The sequence below is a fragment of the Bombina bombina genome, chromosome 1 (genome assembly GCF_027579735.1).
Source record: "Bombina bombina isolate aBomBom1 chromosome 1, aBomBom1.pri, whole genome shotgun sequence".
In the NCBI taxonomy this organism is placed as follows: Eukaryota; Metazoa; Chordata; class Amphibia; order Anura; family Bombinatoridae; genus Bombina; species Bombina bombina.
The window spans coordinates 302,524,451-302,552,150 of NC_069499.1; the positions used below are offsets into that span (position 1 = coordinate 302,524,451).

Here is a 27,700-nt window from a genome sequence, read left to right on the forward strand (position 1 = left end):
CAGAGTACCGATCAATATCAACGCCACCGGCACGGGCCCAACGCAAGCTTAACCCGGGAAAAACCGGGACGCTGCAAAAGGAGAAGATCACTTTGCCCAGCAGTGCTGGAGAGAATGCAGGGATACAGAGGACAACTGAGGAGTGATCATATCGCACAATGGGTATGAAAGTGGCGACGCGGCTATAGGTAAACTGATAATGTTGAAAATATAACCGCCATCTTTGACCGCATGCCACACTAAAGCAACAGCAGTCTAAACTTATAAACAAGAACAAAACAAAGTTCAAGGCAAGGGGCTGACATGTAATTTGGAGGCTAAATTATCCGAAAAACACGGCCAGAACTTAAAAACTTGAGAGTCGCACTCACCTGGATCAGTGAGTTACACTTTAACTAGGCCTCTTGTGACAGTAATGGAGAACTGAGAAATCAGGACACAGGCTGTGAACTGTTTTTGTTTATGCCAGCTCTCTTCCATGCAAAGCACACCAATTACCATTAGAGAGAGCATAGTAAAGCAACCCATAACATTGCTGCACATGATATTAAACCTTTGAAAGGAGTTATAAAATGGCGTCCAGAAGACAAGCTAAGCCTGATAAACATAATAAAACAACAGCACCACAGGGAGTTAAGATGAACTCTTTTTTTAAAACGCTGGAAAATCCAAATACTATACAACCCATCCCCTCACAGCCAGATGCAGGGGATGATAGAGAGGACTCTGATAGCGCTTTACAATATGATGATTGCCCCCTCACCAGGGCTGATTTAAAATTTTTACCTTCAAAAAAGGACTTTGCCACTTTGATGACTCAAGTGAGTCAAATTGTTAAGGATGGGCTAGCAGAGGTTAAAAAAGATCTCACAGACATAGGCAACAGAGTGGTGCAATTAGAAGAGCAGGCGGAAGAGATCTCAGAAACTACAAATTTAACCACATCACAACTACAATGCCAAGCATTGGAAATCACGCGTTTACAGGACCAGATCGAAGATCTGGACAATAGAGGCCGTAGACATAATCTGAGGATAAGGGGTGTTCCAGAGACAATCACTAGCACAGATATTCCACAATACCTGCAAGCTCTATTTAACCACCTGTTAGACACGGACGCCAATATCCTCCTCGACAGAGCTTACAGAGCTTTAAGACCTAAGCCCGCTGCCTCTGCACCATCTCGGGACATCATTTTAAAATGCCACTATTTCCATGAAAAAGAAAAGATCATGGCCGCCGCCAGGAAAAAGACCCCTGTGACCTGGGAGGGCACAAACATACAAATATATGCAGACCTAAGCTCCCTCACGCTCACGAAGCGCAAAGAAGTCAGCTTTCTTACTACACACCTAAGAGACCTGGGGATACCCTACCCCTGGGGCTTCCCCTTCTCACTTAAGGCGGTCAAGGACAATAAAGAAGCCATCTATCAGGACATTGAAGACCTCGATAAGTTCTGCTCGCAACTAAACATCCCCATACCCAGAGTCCCTCAACTGGATGAGGAGGACTTTCTTGCACCAAATCTTAAACCAAATAGACCAAAACCTCAACGCCCAAAATGGTCCACTGTCACCAGGAACAACAGACCCATCACGAAAATGAAGCAGCCTCCTAGCTTAAGAGAAAAGTCACCAACTTGAGAATTTTATGCCGGAGCTGGTTGATTTATCAAGCAAGAATTCTCCCCTTTCCTTTTCTTTTATTATTCCTTCTTAGCCCTCCACCTCTCTCTTATTTTTCTCAGTGGACTCATGGACATTGGTCTCTCAAGACTAATTGGACACATTGATCAGTTCGTTGTTATTGTTATTGTTTATCTGTGTATGTTTTTCTCAGGCTTACCCAACCCTATAGGTGTAGTATAATTACAGAACTACAGCATAAGGTACAGCCACAGTAATGAGCTACTGCAGACCCCCCTGGAGTAGTTAGATTAGAATGGCCTTCAGAAGGTCTAGTCACTTGTTGTTTATTAGGAATAAGTATGTTTTTAGTTTCAATGTTTTGTTATTTATATGCTCAGTGTTTAAGACCATATTTTCTATTCTAGAAGCTTTATCCAATAAGTTGATATCTACTTCCTACACAAGGAGACAAGAACCATCTACCCTACACGGTTATGTAAGTCCTGGGGGGGAGAGCTCCATCCCTGGTCTACTATTCTCATCCCAAGGTAAGACCACATTCACACTTTCACATCAACGCTCACTTCATACCCACAGTCATAATGATTAGATCTATTAGAATAGTCTCACAGAATGCCAAAGGCCTTAATTCCCCGGTCAAGTGGTCGATAGCCTTAAGCTAGTTCGCAAAACAAAAGAGCTCAATTGTGCTAATACAAGAAACCCATTTTGCTAAATTAACTGAACCCAAGTTTTCGTCTAAAGACTTCCCCACAGGGTACTTTAACTCAAACACAGTGAAAAAGAACGGTGTAGGGATTTTATTTCATAGAAGTACCCCTTTTCAATTAATTAACACAGTCTCAGATAAAGAAGGGAGAATCCTAATAGTAGTTGGGTTGTTGTTCAATAGACCAGTTACAATAGTAAACGTTTATGCCCCCAGCACTGGCAGAATTTCCTTTTTTAAACGCCTCCAATCCATGGTTTTAGAAACACAGAAAGGTACACTGATCTTAGGGGGGGACCTTAATGTCGCGATGGACCCCACAATGGATACATCGACACATAAGCCAAGAGCTCAGCTGAGACCCCCAGACGCTGTTCTTAATTGTAGCAAAAGACTGGGGATGGTAGATGTATGGAGGATTCAACACCCCCAACAAAAGAATTACACCTTCTACTCACATCCATGGGCTATGTATTCCAGAATTGACTACTTGTATATAGACCAAGCTGGACTGTCCCTAACATTAGATACTGATATAGTCCCGACATCTTGGTCAGACCACTCCCTGATTTCACTTGACTTAAATTGGCCGGACTCCCCAATCCAACCATATTCATGGCGGTTAGAAGACCATATGTTACATCACCCCCCAACAACCCAGTCTTTAACGACCTCTATATCTGAATATTTCCAATTTAATAGCTTACCAGAGTCCTCTCCTCTTCTGACCTGGGAGGCACATGAAGCAGTGATAAGGGGGGAATGCATTAAAATAAGGGCCCAAATGAAGAAAATATATAACTCCACAATGCAGGAACTAAATGATAAATTGCGACGATTAGAATTACAACATAAAAACTCACCCAAAAACTCTGAATTACTAACCCTCCTCACAGCCACTAGGAAAGAGATCAATAACATATTACTAAAGGAAGCACAGAGATGGGCCCTTGCATTGAGGAAATCCTTCTTCTATGAGGGCAATAGAGTGGGTCCTTTGTTAGCGAGAGCCTTAAAAACTAAAAGGGGGCTAAATCATATATATAAAATCAAATCAGCCGATGGCACATTGATTTATGATAGTAAAGGAATCGCAAACCAATTCAGTAGTTTCTATAAAAACCTTTACAATCTTGAAACCCCAGACTTAGGGACTCAGCCTACAGACATACATGACTATATAGAGGGAGCAGGATTACCACAACTATCCCAGGACCAGAAATCGGACCTAGAAAGACCAATTACCATGCAGGAACTTCAGAAAGTAATTTCCCATCTCCCTAATGGTAAAAGCCCAGGCCCAGACGGTTTTACAAACCAATATTACAAGACATTTAGACACCTGCTAACACCCCACCTCTTAGCCTTATTTCAAAGTATAGATGACACAGGTAAATTTTCCACGGACATGCTACAGGCGCACATCTCTGTTATCCTTAAACCTGATAAACCACAAGAGGAACCCGGTAGTTATCGCCCCATATCCTTGTTAAATTCAGATATCAAAATTTTCAGCAAAATTCTCTCAAACCGCATCAACACCATCCTGAGTGAATTAATACATGTCGACCAAGTAGGCTTCATACCACAGAGGGAAGCCCGTGACAACACAATTAGGGCTATCTCCCTAATGGAATATGCCAAATGCCATCAAATTGAATCAGTATATATAACAACGGATGCTGAAAAAGCGTTCGATAGAACGAGCTGGCGGTTCCTTAAAGAAACCTTATGCTCCTTCGGGTTCGGCAATAACATGATTTCACGTATTTTCAGTTTATATTCCCACCCCAGTGCTAGAGTGAAAGCTAATGGCATGCTATCTGACCCTTTTTCAATTCAAAATGGTACACGCCAGGGTTGCCCACTGTCTCCTATATTGTTCATCCTGACAATGGAGGTCTTCGCTTCCCATGTCCGTGGGAATGAGAACATTAGAGGTATTCAAATAGGACCCAACGACTATAAAATTGCCATGTATGCAGACGACGTTCTGTTTTCAGTCTCGTCCCCTACATCCTCAATTCCGGCAGTAATGAGTGAAATAGATAAATTCGGCAGACTTTCTAATTTCTTAGTCAATAAGACTTAATCCGAAATCTTAAACATTTCCCTCCCGGAGACGACATTCCGCGGTCTTTCATCACTAAGCCCCCTACGACTACAGACTGACTCCATTAAATATTTGGGTATTCATATTTCCCCCACTTACTCCACCCTTTTTAATAAAAACTATTAGACTCTACTACGTAACACACTAAGAGACCTGACAGAGTGGGAGACAAAACCACTCTCATGGTGGGGACGAATCCAATCCATAAAAATGACCACTTTACCAAGAATATTGTACATACTACAGGCCCTCCCATTGCACCTCCCCAACTGGTATTTACAAAGGCTACAGAGCAAAATGAACTCCTATATCTGGGGTACATGTAAGCCCAGAGTTAACAGGAATACCCTCTACAGATCATTAGATCTGGGGGGGTTGGGACTCCCAAAAATCGAGGAATACTATAACGCAGCTACTCTTCAAAGAGTGCTGGATTGGCATGGAGCACACAATGGCAAAGCCTGGGTTTCCCTAGACTCGCACATCCTAAAGGTTCCACATGTGCAAGCTTTGTGCTGGGTTCCAAGTAACCTGAGACCCCAACAATGCCAACTCCTAGATTCACACAAACATTTTTTTAAGAATTGGGACAAAATCATTGCGTCCAACCCCCATATTACCTCTAGTAGATCACCCTTATTCCCAATAGTACTTAATGTAGAAATGGTCGGAGGCCTAGATAGGGGCTTTAAGAGGTTAACAGAATGGGGATACACAGTGCCCCTATGCCATTTTACTGAAGGAGGCAAACTCAGGGAAAGGAATAGGCTCACGGAAGTAGCAGATGGGACCTATGCAAAGTGGCTAAAATATGCTCAACTGCATCATTTTATACAAACCACACAGTTTAAACAAGACTTATTGAGGCCACTCACCCCCTTTGAAAACTTATGCGACAGCGGTAATCTAGTACGACATTCCCTCTCTATATCACGCAAACTGTTAACTGCACACCACAAAACCCAACTACCGCTATACACAACCAAATGGGCAGGGGACATCAGGACCGGTCTGGTTGAGATTGACTGGCATAGAATATTCACGACTACTAAGAAATCCTCAACCTCACCACAGATACTAGAAATGAACTATAAAATCCTGACACGATGGTACCTTACACCAACGAGATTAAACACAATATATCCTTACTCATCACGAATGAGGGGGTGCGGAGAGGCAGGGAGCTTAGTACATATGTGGTGGCTTTGCCCCAAGGTACAACCACTATGGAGAGAGGTAGAAGCACATTTCCAGTTACTTTTAGGCAATGAATTACACATATCTATGACAGCCGCATTACTTAATGACCTCCCCAAAACTTCTTGTAAACTGAAGTCCTTTTTGCTACAGACAGGACTGAATGGTGTAAGATCCCTAATAGCACGGGCATGGAAAACACCGGAAACCCCCACAAAGACTATGTGGCTAGATAGGATGACAGAGCTCCTGAATTTAGAGGAGTACGGTTATATTAAACGCAATAAATCAACATTTATCCATGACGCTAGATTCTTATGGGAAGAATCACTACACTCACCACAGATCTCACAAGAACCACTAGGGGAACCCATACAAACCGAAGTCATCACTGACCGCTTAAGGGATGGGGTGCCTCCCCGCCTGGGTATTTGAAAAAATGTTAATCTAATACCAGATGGGTAATAGGAAACTTTAAGCTATATTCACCTGCCCTTACTTTCAGGGACAGAATAATTAGCGAATTACAGGTCATAGAAAAGAATAGAATGGTTAACATCTTTATGGAGCATATGTTTGTTATTGTTAGTTAAATGTAGAAATGAAAGCCCGAGAAGGGCACTGTATTGATTATTGCATGTAAAGCACTACTGTACTGTTTACTGTGTAATTTGAAATCAGAAAAATAATAAATAAAAAAAAAAAATAATCATGAAAAATGACAAAATATGATCCATGTATATTAAAAATATGACCAGACAGGTTTATTGATATAAAGAAAATAGTGTATTTGATAGACATTTTATAGATTGGATAATTGAACTGCAGCCATATTTGAATGAAACTGTCTCTGTCTGCTGCCCCCGATGGCCTTAATCCAGTATTACAGTCAAAAGGCATTTGGCTGTTGAAAATGAAATTTCCCAGTAACCAATCAGAGAAAAGTGCGTCTCCAAATCTATCGAATAATTAAGAAATGAGGAGGAGTCTTGTCTCAGACAAAAACTCCCTGCACAGAGAGGGAAGGGATCTTGGTGGAAATATTTTTGGTTGGTAACTACTTTTGCAATCCTGCTTGCTGACATCTTTGCTTATAGAAGGATCAGTGTGCGAACACAATTTTATGTAAGACAAATAAATTGGGACACTCTTTGTGGATAAGAGACTATCAAGATTAATTCTCTTACAAATGTGCATAATTCCTCTAAACATATGACGATAAACATATTTGGATATTAACTGCATTCTCAAACTGGTGACCTTGTAAAGTATAAGAAATTGTTAAGTATATAATTTTGATATTTTAAAGCAAATACATTCATCATTGCTACAGCTTCATTGCAGTTAGTCATTTTAAAAGGGCACAATTTGTATTTTAAGTTAGATCCATAGTCCTGTGTGGTTTAAAATTAAACATTAATGCTAAGTAATTTATCTTTGCAAATATATATATATATATATATATATATATATATATATATATATATATATATATATATATATATATATTTAGAATTTGGGGTCCATTTATCAAAGGGCTTGCGGACCTGATCCGACACTGCGGATCAGGTCCGCAAGACCTCGCTAAATGCGGAGAGCAATACGCTCTCCACATTTAACATTGCACCAGCAGCTCACAAGAGCTGCTGGTGCAACGCCGCCCCCTGCTGACTCGCGGCCAATCGGCCGCCAGCAGGGAGCTGTCAATCAACCCGATCGTATTCGATCGGGTTGATTTCCGGTGATTCCTGTCCGCCTGCTCAGAGCAGGCGGACAGGGTTATGAAGCAGCGGTCTATAGACCGCTGCTTCATAACTTGTGTTTCTGGCGAGTCTGAAGACTCGCCAGAAACACGGCCCTTCAAGCTCCGTACGGAGCTTGATAAATGGGCCTGTTTGTCTTAATTGTAGATAATTAAGAATTTATTTCAGCTCAGATAAATTGGCATAGGAATTGTTTGTTTGCACAAATAATATATATAATTCCTGATGTTTTAAATTAGTTATATAGGATAAATTTTAGGCTAAGTAGTTCAGTTGTACTGGTCTGGAAGTTAGTGACCCGTACTGTGATATTTCATTGTGGTGATGTAATGCAATTCAATTGTGAATAAGGTTAATTCTAAAGGTATATTTGGTTTGCTTTGTAAAGAATATTGTAACAGTTTACGTATAGTATAGTTTGATTCATAATCTGGTTCCTATAAATATAATTCAATGTGTCTATAAATTTTAACTAATATAAAGAATTTAGGAATTTACATTAATTTTAATTGTTTTGTATATGCATTTTATTGAGGGTTAATTTTAAAGAATAATTATTAAATATATTTTATTATAACCCGGTCATATACTGACAACATATTACGGTACTGTATACATATGCCCTGTGATATCTAAAGTGCATAACGGCACCTACCGTACTGTGTCTATGTCGCAACCCTGAAAAATGCAACTTGTCCCTGCCACGGCATGTCTCTTACAGTACGGTACTCGAGCTCCATAGCCTCCATCCGGTCAGGGCCAAGCTTCCAATCCGTGTTATCTTGCGGGATCTTCACTGTATTGCTGTGCTCTAGGTCAATCAAATTCCTTCAGCCAATCCCCTGCAGGTGGCACCAATGTTTCAATAAAAATATAGCTTTGCTTGGAGTTGTAACTTACCGTAGCTTGAGTCAAAACAATTAAAACATACTGTAGCATTGATCCTAGGTGGGGTGAAAAACAGGTATTATCTTTAATAAAAATACCATATATGTTTAATCTGCTCTGCCCTGCCCAGACTTTTAAGACAGTAAAAGTACCTACACCCCAAAATTGAGTCAAAACTCGAAATGAACATACCGGTACTAAAACATCTGCAAAAGTCATATATGATCATTGACAAGCTAGATTCTGTTAAAAGAGTAAAATAATTTTCTGGTAATTTATCTGCAGCCTCAAGAGAATTGGGTATTGATAGAAAACTTTTACGGGAATGGTGCCAAAGGAAATCTGAACTGACAAATATCCTAGACAAGAAGAGTTACAGATCTGTTGGTCGTGGTCAAGGACCACAACATGCATATTTGGAAACTGTACTATTACAGTGGGTTAGGGAACAATGTGCAAATAAATTGATTGTTAATTGATGCCGTTTATGCTAACAGGCTTTTGTAATTGCACAAGAGCATGGTATAGAAACAGCGGAATTTAAGTGCTCTGATAAGTAGATATCAAACTTTATGAAACATAACCAGCTATCTGTGGGAAAGGTTACACACATAGGTCAAGCAGACAATAAAACTCTAGGAGAAAAGGCACAAATCACACAATTAAAAAATGTTCCGAAACTTAAGGTATCAAAAAATATTTACCTAACGGTATTTAATAAGGGATCAATGACATATGAACTTATGCTTTTGTGGATTCAAAATGTGTTTGGACAGCAAGCATCTCGATTATTCAGCATAGAGAAATCTGTATTGTTCATGGCTGAATGCTCAGCACACAAGAAGACGGAGTTGTTGGAGGCATTTCAGCGTAAGAATACAGTTGTCAAACCTATCCCTCCAAAAACAACATCCTATCTACAGCCATTAGATGTGGGAAGATTGGTTTGCCAATGGCGAGAAGGAGTACACAAAGGTTATTGCAGAAAACACATAGTGGACTTTGTGGCTCATGCTGCAGTCAGTCTCAACAAAGAAAGCATAAGTCATGCTTTTAAATGCTGTGGAATAGCACCCCATGGGCAGACAGTGAAAAACGAACTGTTGAACACACGCTTAGTTGAGGTTTTATCTGTCTCTAATGAAAATGAAAGAGAAGATGATGATGACAATGATGCTGAAAGTGAAATTTCCAGTACCAGTACAGATGAAGATATGCTTGCATTTTTCAAAAGTGATGACGAGTTGGAATTTAAAGGCTTTGAAAGTTCATAAAGATTTTATCAGACAATGTACCATATGGACTATGGTACCGTATATGTTGGTTACTTGGTTGTATTAAAAATTCTGAAAGTCAGTCTACTTATCTGATGTTACCATAATTAAAAGAAAAAAAAAGTTCCTATTGGAGAGTTACATGAACATTTTACCAGATGTCGTATGTATCTGGTTATATGGTATTAAACATTTTGAAATGCCAGCTTTTTTTTTTTTTTTTTTTTATTTAAAAAAAATGTTCTTGAGGTAATAAATGTACTTAATACAAGAAAATAAAGCATCCTCTTTTTATTTGTTATGGCTTAGCACTTTAAAATCATTTGGAGGGGCTATCAGAATCCTACAAAGTGGTATAAGTGACTAACGTATTATAGCCCTGGACTGTTATTTGGTCCAAGAAGGAAGACCAAATAAACAGGTTTTTCCATTTGACGGCTCTGGGCGGGTTTTCAGAAAACCCTGGTACTATCTTTAACAGGTACCACATAGCTGAAGGTTCAACAGCCCTGCAACTTTTACTATGTGTTTAACGTTGGCCAATTAACACTAGAGACTCATGGACAGTTTAACCCTTGATCCCTGGGACCCTTTAGCAGCTTTTTTAGCTTTTCACTTCAGAAGGAGCGTTTTGTTTTGTTTTTTTCCACTTTTTTAGAAAATACCCTACTGACCCTTGATAAGAACTGCTAACTGCCTCATGCGGTTAGCAGTTCCCTCAGCCTGCAGCAGAAGTGCTGGCAACAGGGAAGAGAGCCTCAGACTTCTGCCCTACACCTGTGATATCTCTGGAGTCCCAGGGAAAGGTGGTAGTAGATCTCTCTCCCCAGACCCAGAGATTGTGGATCTAATTGACTTTTCCTCCGAGGAGGGACAGACCGGTGAGCCTCCAGCTGAAGAGATGGAAACAGGGCAGAGCACCGCTGGCCTCTGCCCAGAACAAGCAGCAGCCCTGGGAAACAAGGGAGAGGAGGTAGCCAACCTCCCTCCCCAGCGACAGAACCCCTTCCAGGGAGAGCAGACAGCCGGTCTCTCTCCCCAGCGGCAGAGCCATTCCCAAGGAGTGGAGGTAGCCGACCTCTCTCCCCAGCAACAGCACCCCTTCCTGAGAGAGGAGGTAGCCGATCACTCTCCCCACAACAGAAACCCTTCCCGGGAGAGGAGACAGCCAGTCTCTCTCTCCAGCAGCCGAACCTACTTCAGGGAGAGGAGATGGCTGATCCCTCTCCACAGCAGCTTGGCGTGATTCCATGGAAAAGATGTCAGCATCCTTAACCCCCGGTGGCAGTGGCCAACCACAAAAATGGAAGGGAGTTTGGGGCTGAACCATCCGGCTAACTCAAAGCTATATCAGTGGTGGAGATGTAACAGAAGCCTCTGTTACTTTCAGAGAGGAACGCAGGCCAGCCTCCTCCCCACCAACTATGGAACCTGCAACTTGGGGGGAGTCTGTCTTTTGGGAGGCGGGTGCCCTGGGAATTTGTGGAAGGCTTTTGCCCTGGTGTCTGGGTTGCCCCGTTTCCCAGAGTTCCCAGAGTCTCTGGGAGGTGGAGGACCCTGATGCAGAATTGGGGTTCCTGTGGCTGTGGAGGCGACCAAGAGTGGTGCCCCTGACATCCCCACAGCAGAAGGGCCGGAGCTGAGCTCTGAGAAGGAGATTGGTCGCTGACCTCCACCACCACCACTGGGTTATACTGGAGAAGCGGTGGATACTGTAGGGCTGGAGTTTGTCCTTGTGGTCCTTCAGAAGGCTGAGGTGGTCCCCTGTGTCAACCCAGGGGAGGAGCTGGCAGCGGGGCAGGACGCCGCTGGCCTCTGCCCACCCCTATTATGCATCCCAGAGCCAGGGAGGGACAGGCCTGGTATAGTAGCTGGGGTCCATCTAGCAGTGGAGCTGGCAACTAATCACTGCCCTTTCCCTGTCCAGGAGGATTTTCCAGGGGGGGCGAGTGAGACTACAGCCCCGACCTGTGAACCCCAGGAATGAGGGGTGGTCTGCCCCTGTCCCCAACCTTGGGCTGCAGCAGCCCCAGTTACCCTGCCTTCTCTCCAGCAGCAGATGCCTTTCATGGGAGAGTCCGGGGGCCCCTCTGTAACTGTGACTTGTGGGGGGGCACATGTTCTGGGGCCGACATTGGAAACCTATTTTTGAACTTGGCAATATGTGAATATCCCTTTGCTCCACGGGCCCTTTGCCCCAGAGCTCCGCTCTTTTGGGGATTGGTAGCCCATAGGAAGGACAAGAGGTGGGGTGATTGCTGGAAGGGAGCTCCCTTGGGTAACGGGGGTTTTGGACACCCCCACCTCCATATCTTTACCAGGCTGTAACCATATCGTTATCAGGCTGTAACTCCCGCTTTTTGGAGGGTTCTTGACCTCCTCCTGGGGCGCGATCCGATATAGGTCGCAGTTTTCGGCGCAAGCGAGAGAACCCGCGCCGCCCGTAATTTCACCTCGCAACTCGACCTATCCAATATACTGCGCCGTCAGATGCTAAACTGGCATAAGTAGCATAAACCGGCGATCAACTAAAATGTGCGCAAATACACAATACACATTTTAGTCGTCGCAAGTACTTACGCCAGTATTTTGTTCATGTAAAGTCTCAATAAAGTGTAGTTTTATGCAAATTAGCCTACGAATCGTAAAAAACAACGGCCAGTTCTAAAAGATGCGACACGTAATTACGCCATTCAAAATTCATACATAAACCCATTCGCAGCGGCTATTTTCTTTATTGTGTTTGGTTGGTTCTTGGAGCTACAGCACACTACAGTGAGTAGAGATTAGTGGTAAGAGTAGTGAGAGAGGAGCATTTCATTAAGTTAGTTAGGTCGGATTTTTGGATTGTTAAGCCTGTACATTTACTAACACTTTTTTTTTTACATATTGCACACATTTTGCATACACACATATACATTTTTTTTTTCTAACACCTCACACATTTTATTTATGTGATAGGCTGAGTGTTTGTGTGTGATTGAAGTGGGAGTGAGTGTGAGTGGGTGTAGTTTGAGGATGGCAGGGAGAGCTAGGGCGGGGGGGAGGAGGGAAGGGGGGTTGCAGGGAGAGGATTATGGACAGGAGGAGCAGCAGGGTCCCCGTCAGGGAGTGAGTGGAGTGGGGAGAGGGAGAGCTAGAAGGGAGGATGGGCCAGGCACACTCAGAAGAGGGATAGAGGGTGCACATGGGGATAGAAGGGGGGAGGAGGGAGAGGATAGGGAGGAACCCACACCAGGGACATCCCAGGGAGGGAGCCAGGCAGCCCAGGACGAGGAGCGCATGAGGTGCCCCAACTTCACTTTTGCCAAAAACCTTGCGCCAGTCCAGGCCGTCATGGAGAACCACACTGATCTCTTCGGCCAAGAGATGGGCAAAGGAGTTGCCCAAAGGCGTAAAGATGCATGGCTGAGGGTCGAGGAGGCAGTCAATAGCGTGGCCCAGCAGAGGAGGAATGTGGATGGGCTCAAGGAAAGGTGGAATGACTGCAAGAGGCGGGTCAAGGAGAAAATGGGCCAAGAAGCCATGCACCAGAGGGGAACAGGCGGTGGTCCTCCCCAGGAGGCGGAATATAATGAGTGGCAGGAGATCATTCGGAGGTCCCTGAGCGTCACAGCAGTCCGTGAACTTCCAGGGGCTCGTTACTCAGGGACTGCAACATCAGCACAGCATGCTGGTGAGTAACATCCCACACACCAGTATTATATGTATTTGAGATATAACATCCTTTAATGTCACACATTCATGCACACAATGAGGAGCATGGTATTTGGCCTACTAACAAAAAGATCTACAATTAGATTTCACATTAAAGGGACATTAAACCAAAGCTTTTTATGTCATTATTCAGATAGAGAATACAGTTTTAAACAACATCCCAATTTACTTCTATTATCTAATTTGATTCATTATTTTGTTATTCTTTGTTTATTAAATATCAATGCACATGGGTGAACCAATCACATGAGGCATTGATGTGCAGCCACCAATCAGCAGCTTCTGAGCCTAGATATGCTTTTCAGCTAAAAATATCAAGAGAATGAAGCAAATTAGCTAACGGAAGTAAATTACAAAGTTTTTTAAAATTGCATGCTGTAGCTGAATCATGAAATAATCAAAATGGGTTTAATGTCCATTTAATGCTACTTAACACATTGAAATTCAGGATATGAGGTGGAATAGTTAAATACTAACATGTCTCGGAGTAACACAGGCCACAAGCCACATGTAGAGTTTTCAGTAAATGGACACTATAGCCATCGCAATACTTTTAGCTCAAGAAAGCACGTTATGTGCCTACATCAGGCTAAAGGAAATTGTGTGACCATAGCAACACTTAAAGAACACATTTTCTCCATCACTGACATGTACACAGAACTATTGTATGAAACACATACATGTATACTTTGCATATTCAAATCCCTCATATTACAAATCACAATGTGCACATTTCTTTTGGTTATGTGAGGCCGCCAAGGCATCCCCAAAGGGTAGATGTCTTTACCCCCCTCACAATATCAGGCCAGTCAGGACTTTTACCACCAGGACATACAAACTGGTCAGGCTGAGTGGTCGCACATCAGTCGTCAATGGGACTACTAGTCCACCCGGAGAGCTCCACCATCCGCTTCCCTTGGAAGAGCTCCAGCATATGAAGAGGAGCATATAGCTGTGGTAGTTCCTCCTGAGGCACCAGCCATCATTGTTCCTCCTGAGACACCAGCCATCATTGTTCCTCCTGAGGAACCAGCCATCATTGTTCCTCTTGAGGCACCAGCCATCATTGTTCCTCCTGAAGCAACAGCTGACATTGTTCCAGATGCAACAGCAGCTAAAGGTGAACCTGCGCCTAAAATCCCTGCTGGTGAAGAGCCTTTAGATCCTCTGACTTCTGCCCTGGGCGACAAATACATTGCCCTCCAGAGGAGGCAAACATCAACCTGCGAGAGGCTCACATTAACCTGCGAGAGAATGCAGAGAGACCAACTAAGGTTTTACAGGAGCCAACAGACTTTACTACAGCGTTCCATTGAGCTGCAACGGGACATGGCAGCATCTTTAAGTGGTATCGTCCAGAACCAATCTCAGATGCTGAGAGTTATTTCGGATATGCAGATGCAGACTGACAACAGATGGCGGGAACAAAACCAACTGTTGGGTGTGTTGGTGGAGCATTTCACACACCAGCAGGACACTGCCTCCAGCCTCTCATCTGTGGCCAGCACTCCTGCAGAATCCTCTAAATCCACACAACCCAGGAGAGGCAGGAGAGCCACTCCAGGCACCTCAGCCCCCTCATCTAAGAAGCCTAAAAAAAAAAAAATATTGTTATATTTCATCCTAAATCTTGTCCTCTATTATTTACCATATAATTGTCATCCACATCCATGTGAGGCTTTTGGAAAGATATAATAAGGCCTGTGTGGAAATGGCCCAGAAAAGGTAATATCATCATGTTTATGACATATTCATGTTCTCTAAACCACATCACATAGTTGTGTATGAAGGGTACATATAGTGATATTCACTTTTAAGATGTAAATCAAGGTTTCTCACATCAAATAGAAATTGACCCATGTGCAGGGATAGGCACGAGCCAAGGCTGTGGCGGACATTTTCTAAGGTAAAGACTTTTAGTGAAGGACACCTTGCCTATCCCTGCACATGGGTATATATATCTAAATAATAATGTTTTTACAGAAGGTGTGAACATAAGGTATAAACATCCATTTTCATTCCTCGAAATGATAGTCAATAAATCATAGTGACCAAAACATGAATTGAACTAAGGATATATTTTCAGTAATTAGGGTGGTTAAGGGAATGGGGGGGGATGTAGTAGTTTCACTTACATGCAGTGGAAATCTGCAGTATGTAATTCGATGACCAGCTGCAGCAGGGGCAGCACCATCACCATGGACCTCAGCAGCAACTATAGAATCAGCATGTGTAGACAGAACAACAGGGGATTGTAGGGCTTCCAGCACCCCTTGTGTCCCATGATGACCCCTTTTGCCCCATGATGACCCCTTGTGCCCCATGATGACCCCTTGTGCCCCATGATGACCCCTTTGTGATTGGTTTGACAAACTTGCAGGGGCAGGAATAGTAAATGCTTTGAAGAGGTTAACTATTTGTGATCAAGCTGCTGATATGTATGTTGTTAAGCATGCACTTGTTAGGCCTTCAGAGAGTTACGTTGGTTTCTAAGTCAGTGCAAGGGTTGCTGTGCCTTCAATTTGTGGCGAGATGAGAATGGAGTAGATTTTCTGAAATCTGCGCGCGTAAGTCCTTACGCCGTATATTGGATACCAAACTGCGCGTGTTTTGTATGTCAGTCTATGGGTCAAAATACAACAGGCGAAGGCATAAATATATGCGCGTAACTTCTAAGTTACGCCGTATATAGGATACCAAACCCACGCAAAATTTGGCGTCGCCGGCTTTTGAGGGCGACAATTTATATCAGATCGAGGCCTTGGTGGTTATGGACAGCTATGGACTCATCATCGCAAATTGCAATAAATCAGTAAGTTTAAATTCTGTTTTTGTCTCTCTTTTCTCATCTTTTTCTGAAATTTTGCATCTGTGCTTTCATAACCAGTATTTTATGGACTTCTTAAACTATTTTAAACTACACTAATTTAGCATATTCATCAGCTAGCGCTTAAACAAAGCGTCTCAATCTCCACATTTATTCACCTGTACGAAAATTACCTTATGATTTTAGAAAACTGGTCATATAATATTTATGCTTCGATTTTGTTGCATTTGTAATATGTTTCCTTAGAAATTTGAATATTTTCTGTTTTGTTGTTTATAAATGTATGTACAAATGCAAATAAGTGTTCTCTTCAGTAAAAGAAATTATACATCTTAAAAAAATAAAGATACATAGCTGCTATATGTCCCAAACAGGGCCGGCCCTAGCCATTGCGGGGCCCAAGGCAGAATGACAAAATGGGGCCTCCTTTCTCCCAGCCTCCAACCCCACCCAATCTCCTCCCAACGCGCACAATCCCCACTTCCAACCCCGCCCCCACAGCTTTTAAAATGAAAAAAAAAAATGGGAGAAAAATCATTTAAGGTAATGCACAAAATTTTACATATAAAAAAAACATAAATCCACTAATGTGGAGCACTATAACATTGTATATATTGCAATATACCATTTGTACTATTAGAACAACTGTTTATGTATATAAAGAATTATGCTGCCAATTAGGAACAGTACTTAAAAGAAATGGGGCAATGCACAGTACCACTCAAACACACAGATATAATACACACACAGAGATACTTATATACACATACATCCACACACTCAGACACATACACAGATATATACATACACAGGTGTACACACAGCCCACACACACAGAGCCCCCACACATAGACAGCCCACAGACACACACACACACACACACAGACAGCCCATACACACACAGCCCACACACACAGCCCCCCTGCAATAAAATGATGCCCCCAACAAAAATATGATGCCCCCAGCCCCCCTGCAATGATGCCCCCAGCAATAAAATTAAGCCCCCAGGACCCCTGCAATAAAATCATGCCCCCAGCCCCACTGCAATAAATGATGCCCCAGCAAAAAAATGAAGCCCCCCTGCAATAAAATGATGCCCAGTCCCCCTGTAATAAAATGATGCCCCCAGCAATAAAATTATGCTCCAGCTCCCCTGCAATAAAATGATGCCCCCTGCCCCTGCAATAAAATTATGCCCCCAGCAATAAAATGAAGCCCCCCAGCCTCCCTGCAATAAAATTATGCCCCCTGCCCCAGCAATAAATGATGCCCCCAGCATAAAATGAAGCCCCCCAGCCCCCCTGCAATAAAATGATGCCCCAGCCCCATTGCAATAAATGATGCCCCCAGCCCCATTGCTATAAATGATGCCCCCTGCCCCACTGCAATAAATGATGCCCCAGCAATAAAATGATGCCCAGTCTCCCTGTAATAAAAATATGCCCCCAGCCCCCCATCAATAAAATTATGCCAGCAATAAAATGATGTCCCCAGCAATAAAATGAATCCCCCTGCAATAAAATGATGCCCCAGCCCCCTTCAATTGTCCCCAGACCCCTGCAATAAAATGATGCCCCCATGGACCACTGCCAGTAGCTCATATACTGCAAGACTACAATGCTATTGTGTTTGTGACAGTCAGTGTATATAACTTGGAAAGGTCTCAAAAGGAACTTGAAATTTACACACACGTGGAGTCTTGGACAGGACTGACTGTGGTCTGTAAAGGAGTGTACAGCCTAGGAGGGAAAATAAGAAAAGTTTCTTAGCTCTGCTTACCATACCAATGATTCATGAATATGCACAGCCAGCCCTGGCCCCGACTACTCCTTGGTCGGTCCCACACTCAGCTCCCACACTCAGCTCCCACTCTCTCTCTCTGATGCCTGCTACGCCTGCGAGTGCGACGCCCACTCTCTCTGCTGCGCGTGCTCTGCTGCTCACAATACCACCTCCTCCCACCGACCATCACAGCTAGCAGCTCCTCCACTGACTGACTCATCAAGTGGGTCGTGACGGAGGGAATTGTCCTCAGACATTGCGCAAATTTTTTTTTTTTTTAAATGGAGCCATTTTTTTTTTTATTGCACCGGCGTGGCGGGGGCCCCCTAACTGCGAGGCACAAGGCGGTCGCCATACCCTAAGGCCGGCCCTGGTCCCAAAGTATTTTTTTTGCCAGTAAACATGGTTAGGGTTGCCACCTGTCCCTTAAAATACAGAACACATATAAGTTACACATGCTGCAGGGTGTGCAGGGGGGAATATGAATAGTGCTGTCCAGAAACACAATACATGTTCCTCCCTGCACACACTGCAGCATGTGTAACTCATAAGTGTCCAGGTAAACATGGCTGAGGTGGCAACCCTAAACATGGTGTTGCTTAATAAAGCATGACAGTGTATTTGTAAGATCTTAGCAAGCATTGTTTCTTCCTTCTACGTTTGACCTCCTATTAAAATGTCTGCCATGGTAAAGCGAGCGTCAAAACAGCACATTGAAAACCACGCTTCACTCATAATAGCCCAGTTTCTCTGGCATCAAAGGAGTTAACATGATTGTTTCAGGTGTTTTTTGTTAACCCTTGGTTTGCCACCAGGGGTGCAATGTATTGGCAACCAAACGTGTTAACCCTGTTTTCTCCATCATTTTCACATCACAATTGTACCAAAATTATTAGTTTGCCACTGTTTTGATTGCCATTTTTGCACCAGCAATTTACCAGTAAACCTCTTCATTTTCACTTTTTATAAAGGAATTTTATTGCTCCACACTGTTGCCAATGTTACTCTGAATAGCATTGATGACCACTTTGATAATTGCCTGTTTTTAGGACTTTTAGACCATTAAAGATTTACAAAACTAAGTATTTTGTAAACCTACTCAATTTTTGGATAATATCCCATTTTGTACTAGATTGTTTGCTATTGTCCTCTGTACAGTTGCAATTCTAATCTCTAATGTCCGCCAGTGCTACTTTAATGTAGTTATTAGTCCATTATATTATTAGCATCCATTCCAGCCGTGCACTTTGTAATTAAAATAAGTAGGGGAGATGTGATTGCAGAGATGGAGGTTGCCGCATTACCCATTATGTGGCTTGTACAGGATGTTTGCTGGATTCTGTAATAATAGCAAATCTCTCAGGATCACCAGTGACTTCTCAAACCCCACATAAGAACCTTAACCCCTTAAAGGGCTTAGCAGTTGGCAGAATATCCCCTCTGCTTTTTTCTAATGTTCTCTTAGTAGATTTGTTCCTTATACAGTAGCTAGAATGTATCTTAGTGATCACTGTATTTGTCCTTAGGCTGACATTTGCACAGATAAGCCCTTATAAAGGGGGACCTTTTTTCCTCTTATACATCCTGTTTTCCACTAATTTGGCTGCCCACGGTTACAAATCAGACACAGCGTGGACACATTTTATGAAAATGTTTATTTGAGAAAGGTGTCTGTGAATTGATATCTGATTGATTGAATTTACTTATCACAGTCCTTTAGTAGTAATTATCTTAACAAACTGCACTCATTGGACCACAACAATAGAAGGAGGCTGGCTTTAACACTGTAATATGTGTACCTTGTTAACATCATTGGATGATCAAGTTATTCATACTTTAAAGGGACGGTCTAGTCTAAAATAAACTTTCATGATTCAGATAATTCATGTCATTTTAGACGACTTTCAAATTTACTTTATCATAAATTTTGCATTGTTCTCTTGGTATCCTTAGTTAAAAGCTAAACCTAGGTAAGCTCATATGCTAATTTTTTATCCCTTGAAGGCCGCCTCTTATCTGAATGCATTTTGACAGTGTAGACTGTTCCTTTAATTAGTCTCTATGATTGGTTTGTGAGACCAAGGGGTTTATTTAAAAAGACATGCCACATATTGTAAAGCCTTTTTGCTTTAATCTGCATTGTATTTTCAAAACACATACAGGGAAAACATGCTGTTCGGTTTTTATCCAAAAGGCAATGAAATTCCAAGCAGCACTTGAAGAAAAAAATAAGCAGTGTTTTATTTTCATCACAGGTCTTTCACAGTTTTTATTTAAAGTATTTTTTTTTTTCATTTTCAGTCATTTTTTAGGCTGACTTTTAAAATACAGTTATTTTTTTTCAGACTTTTGCATAGCATTCCTCGAATTGAAACAATAGCAGTCATGTCATAGGTCACATTGGTTAGTTTTGAATGTAACATATATCATTTATACTGTACTTGCAATTGTCACTTAAATATACAGGTACAAATCCTGAATTCCAAAATACAAAATTATTCCAGACTTTTTTATTAATAAAATAATTTCACCGCCAGGAAGTCAGTCTTCTTTGCCTGTGTCTTAGGGTTGTTTGTTCTGTTCTAAAATGTAAATTCTAGTCTTTATTTATTTATTTATTTATTTATTTAATAAAACAACAATTACCTTTCTGGTTAGGGTACTATTTATTCAAATAAAAATGCTATAAAACTACCTCTAGGTTGCATGTATAAGTGGTAATATAACATATAAATATTGCCTTAATGACATAAGATATTATTGTTTACACTTGGCCCCATCCCCTCTCCAGATGCAAGTAAACAAATATTCTGAAATCCAAATTGTTCTAAATCAAAACCTTTATCAGTCCCGAGCAGTCTGGATAATGCAGCAAACTTGGTTATAGAATGATAATTGCTTTGAACATTTTTGTTTTTTGGGTCAATATTTCAGTAAATGTAAGTCATTTTATTGGCGTTTTTATTCAAAGAAGATGATGTGTTAAAGGGATAATAGACCACAATATTTTCTTTTAACATACAATTTTAAACAAATTTGCAAATTACTTCTGAATTTACTTCATTCTCTTGTTATCCATTGCTAAAGGGACAGCATTGCACTACTGACAGGAAGCTGAACACATCTAGTTATCCAATCACAAGAGACAAATGTGTGCAGGCACCAATTAGCAGCAGCTCTTCTCCCACTAGTGTATGATATGTGCATATTAATTTTTTAACAAGGGATACTAAGAGAACGAAGCACATTTGAAAATAGAAGTGAATTTAAAAGTGGCTTAAAATTACATGCTCTATCTGAATCATGCAAGTTTAATTTGGACTTTCCTATCCTTTTAAGTCTGTTACTGTTAATTAACAATAATGTTTCTCTTTGCATTTCTGCAGGATATAGTATGGGCAGACTTTGGCTTTCCTGGGCGCGATGGCCAAGAAAGCACCATTTGGATTGGCAGCACAGGTGCCAACACTCCTTGCCACCTAGACACGTATGGCTGCAATCTGGTACTGCAAGTGGAAGGGAGGTACTGAAAACTAATGTCACTTTGAATAGAGATGTTGCCATTATTATTATTTAATGTATAAAGCTACAACATATTGTACATCACTATACAGTATATACAGTATATTACCTGAATGAACACCATTTATATTTGTACAAATAATTAAAACTGAGTACAGGTGGCCCTCGGTTTACAACGGTTCAATTTACACAGTTTCAGAATAACAACCTTTTTTCCAGTCATGTGACTGCTATTGAAAAGCATTGAGAAGCAGTGCATTTATTAAAATAGTCAGTAGGTGGAGCTGTCCATTTGTGTTGCAGCAAAGCCAAGCAAGCTGAAATTAATCAGTTTAACCAGACCTGAGCTATCGAGCAGATTTCAAAAGAACAAGATCTTCCTGTCTTCCTGTCTATAAATCAGTCCAGATTGGAATGCATAGAAAGAACTGTTTGCAGAAAAATGCAAGTGAAGTCTGTGTTGTGTGATTATTTTATTAGGTTTATAATGCTGTTTAGCAAATGTTTTTGTTCATTTTTTTTTTTTTTGTTAGTTTAATTATATATTGTTAGTTTAATTATATTTCTTTCATGTAATTAGCAAGAGTCCATGAGCTAGTGACTTATGGGATATAAATGGGATATATGGGATATACATTCCTACCAGGAGGGGCAAAGTTTCCCAAACCTCAAAATGCCTATAAATACACCCCTCACCACACCCACAAATCAGTTTTACAAACTTTGTCTCCCATGGAGGTGGTGAAGTTTGTGCTAGATTCTTTGTTGATATGCGCTTCACAGCAGGCTGGAGCCCGGTTTTCCTCTCAGTGCGCAGTGAATGTCAGAGGGATGTGAAGAGTATTGCCTATTTGAATTCAAATCTCCTTCTACGGGGTCTATTTCATAGGTTCTCTGTTATTGGTCGTAGAGATTCATCTCTTACCTCCCTTTTCAGATCGACGATATACTCTTATATATACCATTACCTCTACTGATTCTCGTTTCAGTACTGGTTTGGCTTTCTACTACATGTAGACGAGTGTCCTGGGGTAAGTAAGTCTTATTTTGTGACACTCTAAGCTATGGTTGGGCACTTTTTTATAAAGTTCTAAATATATGTGTTTAAACATTTATTTGCCTTGATTCAGGATGTTCAACATTCCTTATTTCAGACAGTCAGTTTCATATTTGGGATAATGCATATGAATAAACCAATTTTTTCTTACCTTAAAATTTGACTTTTTTTCCTGTGGGCTGTTAGGCTCGCGGGGGCTGAAAATGCTTCATTTTATTGCGTCATTCTTGGCGCGGACTTTTTTGGCGCAAAAATTTTCTGTGTCATTTCCGGCGTCATACTTGTCACCGGAAGTTGCGTCATTTTTTTTACGTTTTTTACGCCAAAAGTGTCGGCGTTACCGGATGTGGCGTCATTTTTGGCGCCAAAAAGCATTTAGGCGCCAAATAATGTGGGCGTCTTTTTTGGCGCTAAAAAATATGGGCGTCATTATTGTCTCCACATTATTTAAGTCTCATTGTTTATTTGCTTCTGGTTGCTAGAAGCTTGTTCATTGGCATTTTTTCCCATTCCTGAAACTGTCATATAAGGAATTTGATAATTTTGCTTTATATGTTGTTTTTTCTATTACATATTGCAAGATTTCTCAGATTGACCCTGAATCAGAAGCTACTTCTGGAAAATCACTGCCTGATGCTGGATCTACCAAAGTTAAGTGTATTTGTTGTAAACTTGTGGAAACTGTTTCTCCGGCTGTTGTTTGTGATGAATGTCATGACAAACTTTCTAATGCAGATAATATTTCCTTTAGTAATGTTCCATTACCTGTCGCTGTTCCATCAACATCTAATATTCAGGGTGTTCCTGTTAACATAAGAGATTTTGTTTCTAAATCTATTAAGAAGGCTATGTCTGTTATTCCTCCTTCCAGTAAACGTAAAAGGTCTTTTAAAACTTCTCATGTTTCAGATGACTTTTTAAACAAACATCATCATTCTGATTCTGTTTCTGATACTGATTTTTCTGGTTCAGAAGGTTCTGTTTCAGAAATTGATACTGATAAATCTTCTTATTTATTTAAAATGGAATTTATTCGTTCTTTACTTAAAGAAGTCTTGATTGCATTAGAAATAGAGGAGTCTGGTCCTCTTGATACTAAATCTAAACGTTTGAATACGTTTTTTAAACCCCCTGTAGTTATTCCGGAGGTTTTTCCCGTCCCTGATGCTATTTCTGAAGTAATCTCCAGGGAATGGAATAATTTGGGTAATTTATTTACTCCTTCTAAACGGTTTAAGCAATTATATCCTGTGCCATCTGACAGATTAGAGTTTTGGGACAAAATCCCTAAAGTTGATGGGGCTATCTCTACTCTTGCTAAACATACTACTATTCCTACGGCAGATAGTACTTCCTTTAAGGATCCTTTAGATAGGAAAATTGAATCCTTTCTAAGAAAAGCTTACTTATGTTCAGGTAATCTTCTTAGACCTGCTATATCTTTGGCGGATGTTGCTGCAGCTTCAACTTTCTGGTTAGAAGCTTTAGCACAACAAGTAACAGATCATAATACTCATAGCATTGCTAATCTTCTTCAACATGCTAATAACTTTATTTGTGATGCCATCTTTGATATCATTAGGGTTGATGTCCGGTATATGTCTTTAGCTATTTTAGCTAGAAGAGCTTTATGGCTTAATACTTGGAATGCTGATATGTCTTCTAAGTCAACTTTGCTTTCCCTTTCTTTCCAGGGTAATAAATTGTTTGGTTCACAGTTGGATTCTATTATTTCAACTGTTACTGGGGGGAAAGGAACTTTTTTACCACAGGATAAAAAATCTAAAGGTAAATTTAGGTCCGCTAATCGTTTTCGTTCCTTTCATCTGAATAAGGAACGAAAGCCTGATCCTACAGGAACAGTATCAGTTTGGAAACCATCTCCAGTCTGGAATAAATCCAAGCCCTTTAGAAAGCCAAAGCCAGCTCCCAAGTCCACATGAAGGTGCGGCCCTCATTCCAGCCCAGCTGGTAGGGGGCAGATTACATTTTTTCAAAAAAATTTGGATCAATTCGATTCACAATCTTTGGATTCAGAACATTGTTTCTCAAGGGTACAGAATAGGCTTCAAGATAAGGCCTCCTGCAAGAAAATGTTTTCTTTCCCGTGTCCCAATAAATCCAGTGAAGGCTCAAGCTTTTCTGAAATGTGTTTCAGATCTAGAGTTGGCTGGAGTAATTGTGCCAGTTCCAGTTCTGGAACAGGGGCTGGGGTTTTACTCAAATCTCTTCATTGTACCAAAGAAGGAGAATTCCTTCAGACCAGTTCTGGATTTAAAAATATTGAATCGTTATGTAAAGATACCAACATTCAAAATGGTAACTATAAGGACTATTCTGCCTTTTGTTCAGCAAGGGCATTATATGTCCACAATAGATTTACAAGATGCATATCTGCATATTCCGATCCATCCAGATCACTATCAGTTTCTGAGATTCTCTTTCCTAGACAAGCATTACCAGTTTGTGGCTCTGCCGTTTGGCCTAGCAACAGCTCCAAGGATTTTTACAAAGGTTCTCGGTGCCCTTCTATCTGTAATCAGAGAACAGGGTATTGTGGTATTTCCTTATTTGGACAATATCTTGGTACTTGCTCAGTCTTCACTTTTAGCAGAATCTCATACGAATCAACTTGTATCGTTTCTTCGAGAACATGGTTGGAGGATCAATTTACCAAAGAGTTCGTTGATAACTCAGACAAGGGTAGCCTTTTTAGGTTTCCAGATAGATTCAGTGTCCATGACTCTGTCGCTGATGGACAAAAGACGTCTGAAATTGGTTTCAGCTTGTCGAAACCTTCAGTCTCAATCATTCCCTTCGGTAGCCTTATGCATGGAAATTCTAGGTCTTATGACTGCTGCATCGGACGCGATCCCCTTTGCTCGTTTTCACATGCGACCTCTTCAGCTCTGTATGCTGAACCAGTGGTGCAGGGATTATACAAAGATATCGCAATTAATATCTTTAAAACCGATTGTACGACACTCTCTGACGTGGTGGACAGACCACCATCTTTAGTTCAGGGGGCTTCTTTTGTTCTTCCGACCTGGACTGTGATCTCAACAGATGCAAGTCTGACAGGTTGGGGAGCTGTATGGGGGTCTCTGACAGCACAAGGGGTTTGGGAATCTCAGGAGGCGAGATTACCAATCAACATTTTGGAACTCCGTGCGATTTTCAGAGCTCTTCAGTCGTGGTCTCTTCTAAAGAGAGAGTCATTCATTTGTTTTCAGACGGACAATGTCACAACCATGGCATATGTCAATCATCAAGGAGGGACTCACAGTCCTCTGGCTATGAAAGAAGTATCTCGAATACTTGTTTGGGCGGAATCCAGCTCCTGTCTAATTTCTGCGGTTCATATCCCAGGTATAGACAATTGGGAAGCGGATTATCTCAGTCGCCAGACGTTACATCTGAAGGTATTTCTTCAGATTGTTCAAATGTGGGGACTTCCAGAAATAGATCTGATGGCTTCTCATATAAACAAGAAGCTTCCCAGGTATCTGTCCAGATCCAGGGATCCTCAGGCGGAAGCAGTGGATGCATTGTCACTTCCTTGGAAGTATCATCCTGCCTATATCTTTCCGCCTCTAGTTCTTCTTCCAAAAGTGATTTCCAAGATTCTAAAGGAGCGTTCGTCTGTTCTGCTGGTGGCTCCAGCATGGCCTCACAGGTTTTGGTATGCGGATCTTGTCCGGATGGCTACTTGCCAACCGTGGACTCTTCCGTTAAGACCAGACCTTCTATCGCAAGGTCCTTTTTTCCATCAGGATCTCAAATCCTTAAATTTGAAGGTATGGAGATTGAACGCTTGATTCTCAGTCATAGAGGTTTCTCTGACTCCGTAATTAATACTATGTTACAGGCTCGCAAATCTGTATCTAGGAAGATATATTATCGAGTCTGGAAGACTTACATTTCTTGGTGTTCTTCTCATCATTTTTCCCGGCATTCTTTTAGAATTCCTAGAATTTTACAGTTTCTTCAGGATGGTTTGGATAAAGGTTTGTCTGCAAGTTCCTTGAAAGGACAAATCTCTGCTCTTTCTGTTCTTTTTCACAGAAAGATTGCTAATCTTCCTGATATTCATTGTTTTGTACAGGCTTTGGTTCATATAAAACCTGTCATTAAGTCAATCTCTCCTCCTTGGAGTTTGAATTTGGTTCTGGGGGCTCTTCAAGCTACTCATTTTGAACCTATGCATTCGCTGGATATTAAATTACTTTCTTGGAAAGTTTTGTTTCTTTTGGCCATCTCTTCTGCTAGAAGAGTTTCTGAATTATCTGCTCTTTCTTGTGAGTCTCCTTTTCTGAATTTTCATCAGGATAAGGCGGTTTTGCGAACTTCATTTAAATTTTTACCTAAGGTTGTGAATTCTAACAACATTAGTAGAGAAATTGTAGTTCCTTCATTGTGTCCTAATCCTAAGAACTCCAAGGAAAGATCGTTGCATTCTTTGGATGTAGTTAGAGCTTTGAAATATGTTGAAGCTACTAAAGATTTCCAAAAGACTTCTAGTCTGTTTGTTATCTTTTCTGGTTCTAGGAAAGGTCAGAAGGCTTTTGCCATTTCTTTGGCATCGTCGTTAAAGTCTCTGATTCATCATGCTTATGTTCAGTCGGGTAGAACTCCGCCTCAAAGGATTACAGCTCATTCGACTAGGTCAGTCTCTACTTCCTGGGCATTTAGGAATGAAGCTTCGGTTGATCAGATTTGCAAAGCAGCAACTTGGTCTTCTTTGCATACTTTTACTAAATTCTACCATTTTGATGTGTTTTCTTCCTCAGAAGCAGTCTTTGGTAGAAAAGTACTTCAGGCAGCTGTTTCAGTTTGATTCTTCTGCTTATAATTTCATTTTTTTTCATTATAAGATTAAGACTTTGTTTTGGGTGTGGATTATTTTTCAGCGGAATTGGCTGTCTTTATTTTATCCCTCCCTCTCTAGTGACTCTTGCGTGGAAGATCCACATCTTGGGTATTCATTATCCCATACGTCACTAGCTCATGGACTCTTGCTAATTACATGAAAGAAAACATAATTTATGTAAGAACTTACCTGATAAATTCATTTCTTTCATATTAGCAAGAGTCCATGAGGCCCACCCTTTTTTGTGGTGGTTATGATTTTTTTGTATAAAGCACAATTATTCCAATTCCTTATTTTTTATGCTTTGCACTTTTTTCTTATCACCCCAC

General features: G+C 41.2%; 1 protein-coding gene across 2 annotated transcripts in view; it reads left to right on the top strand.

Moving 5' to 3' along the window:
• Positions 1-27,700, top strand: part of HSPBAP1 (HSPB1 associated protein 1) — a 485,172-nt gene that overhangs the window by 271,702 nt on the left and 185,770 nt on the right. For both annotated transcript variants that reach the window (XM_053698076.1, XM_053698077.1), the window contains exon 4: positions 21,309-21,445. In XM_053698076.1, the coding sequence (XP_053554051.1) occupies positions 21,309-21,445 (137 nt within the window). The remainder of the gene's footprint in view (positions 1-21,308; positions 21,446-27,700) is intronic.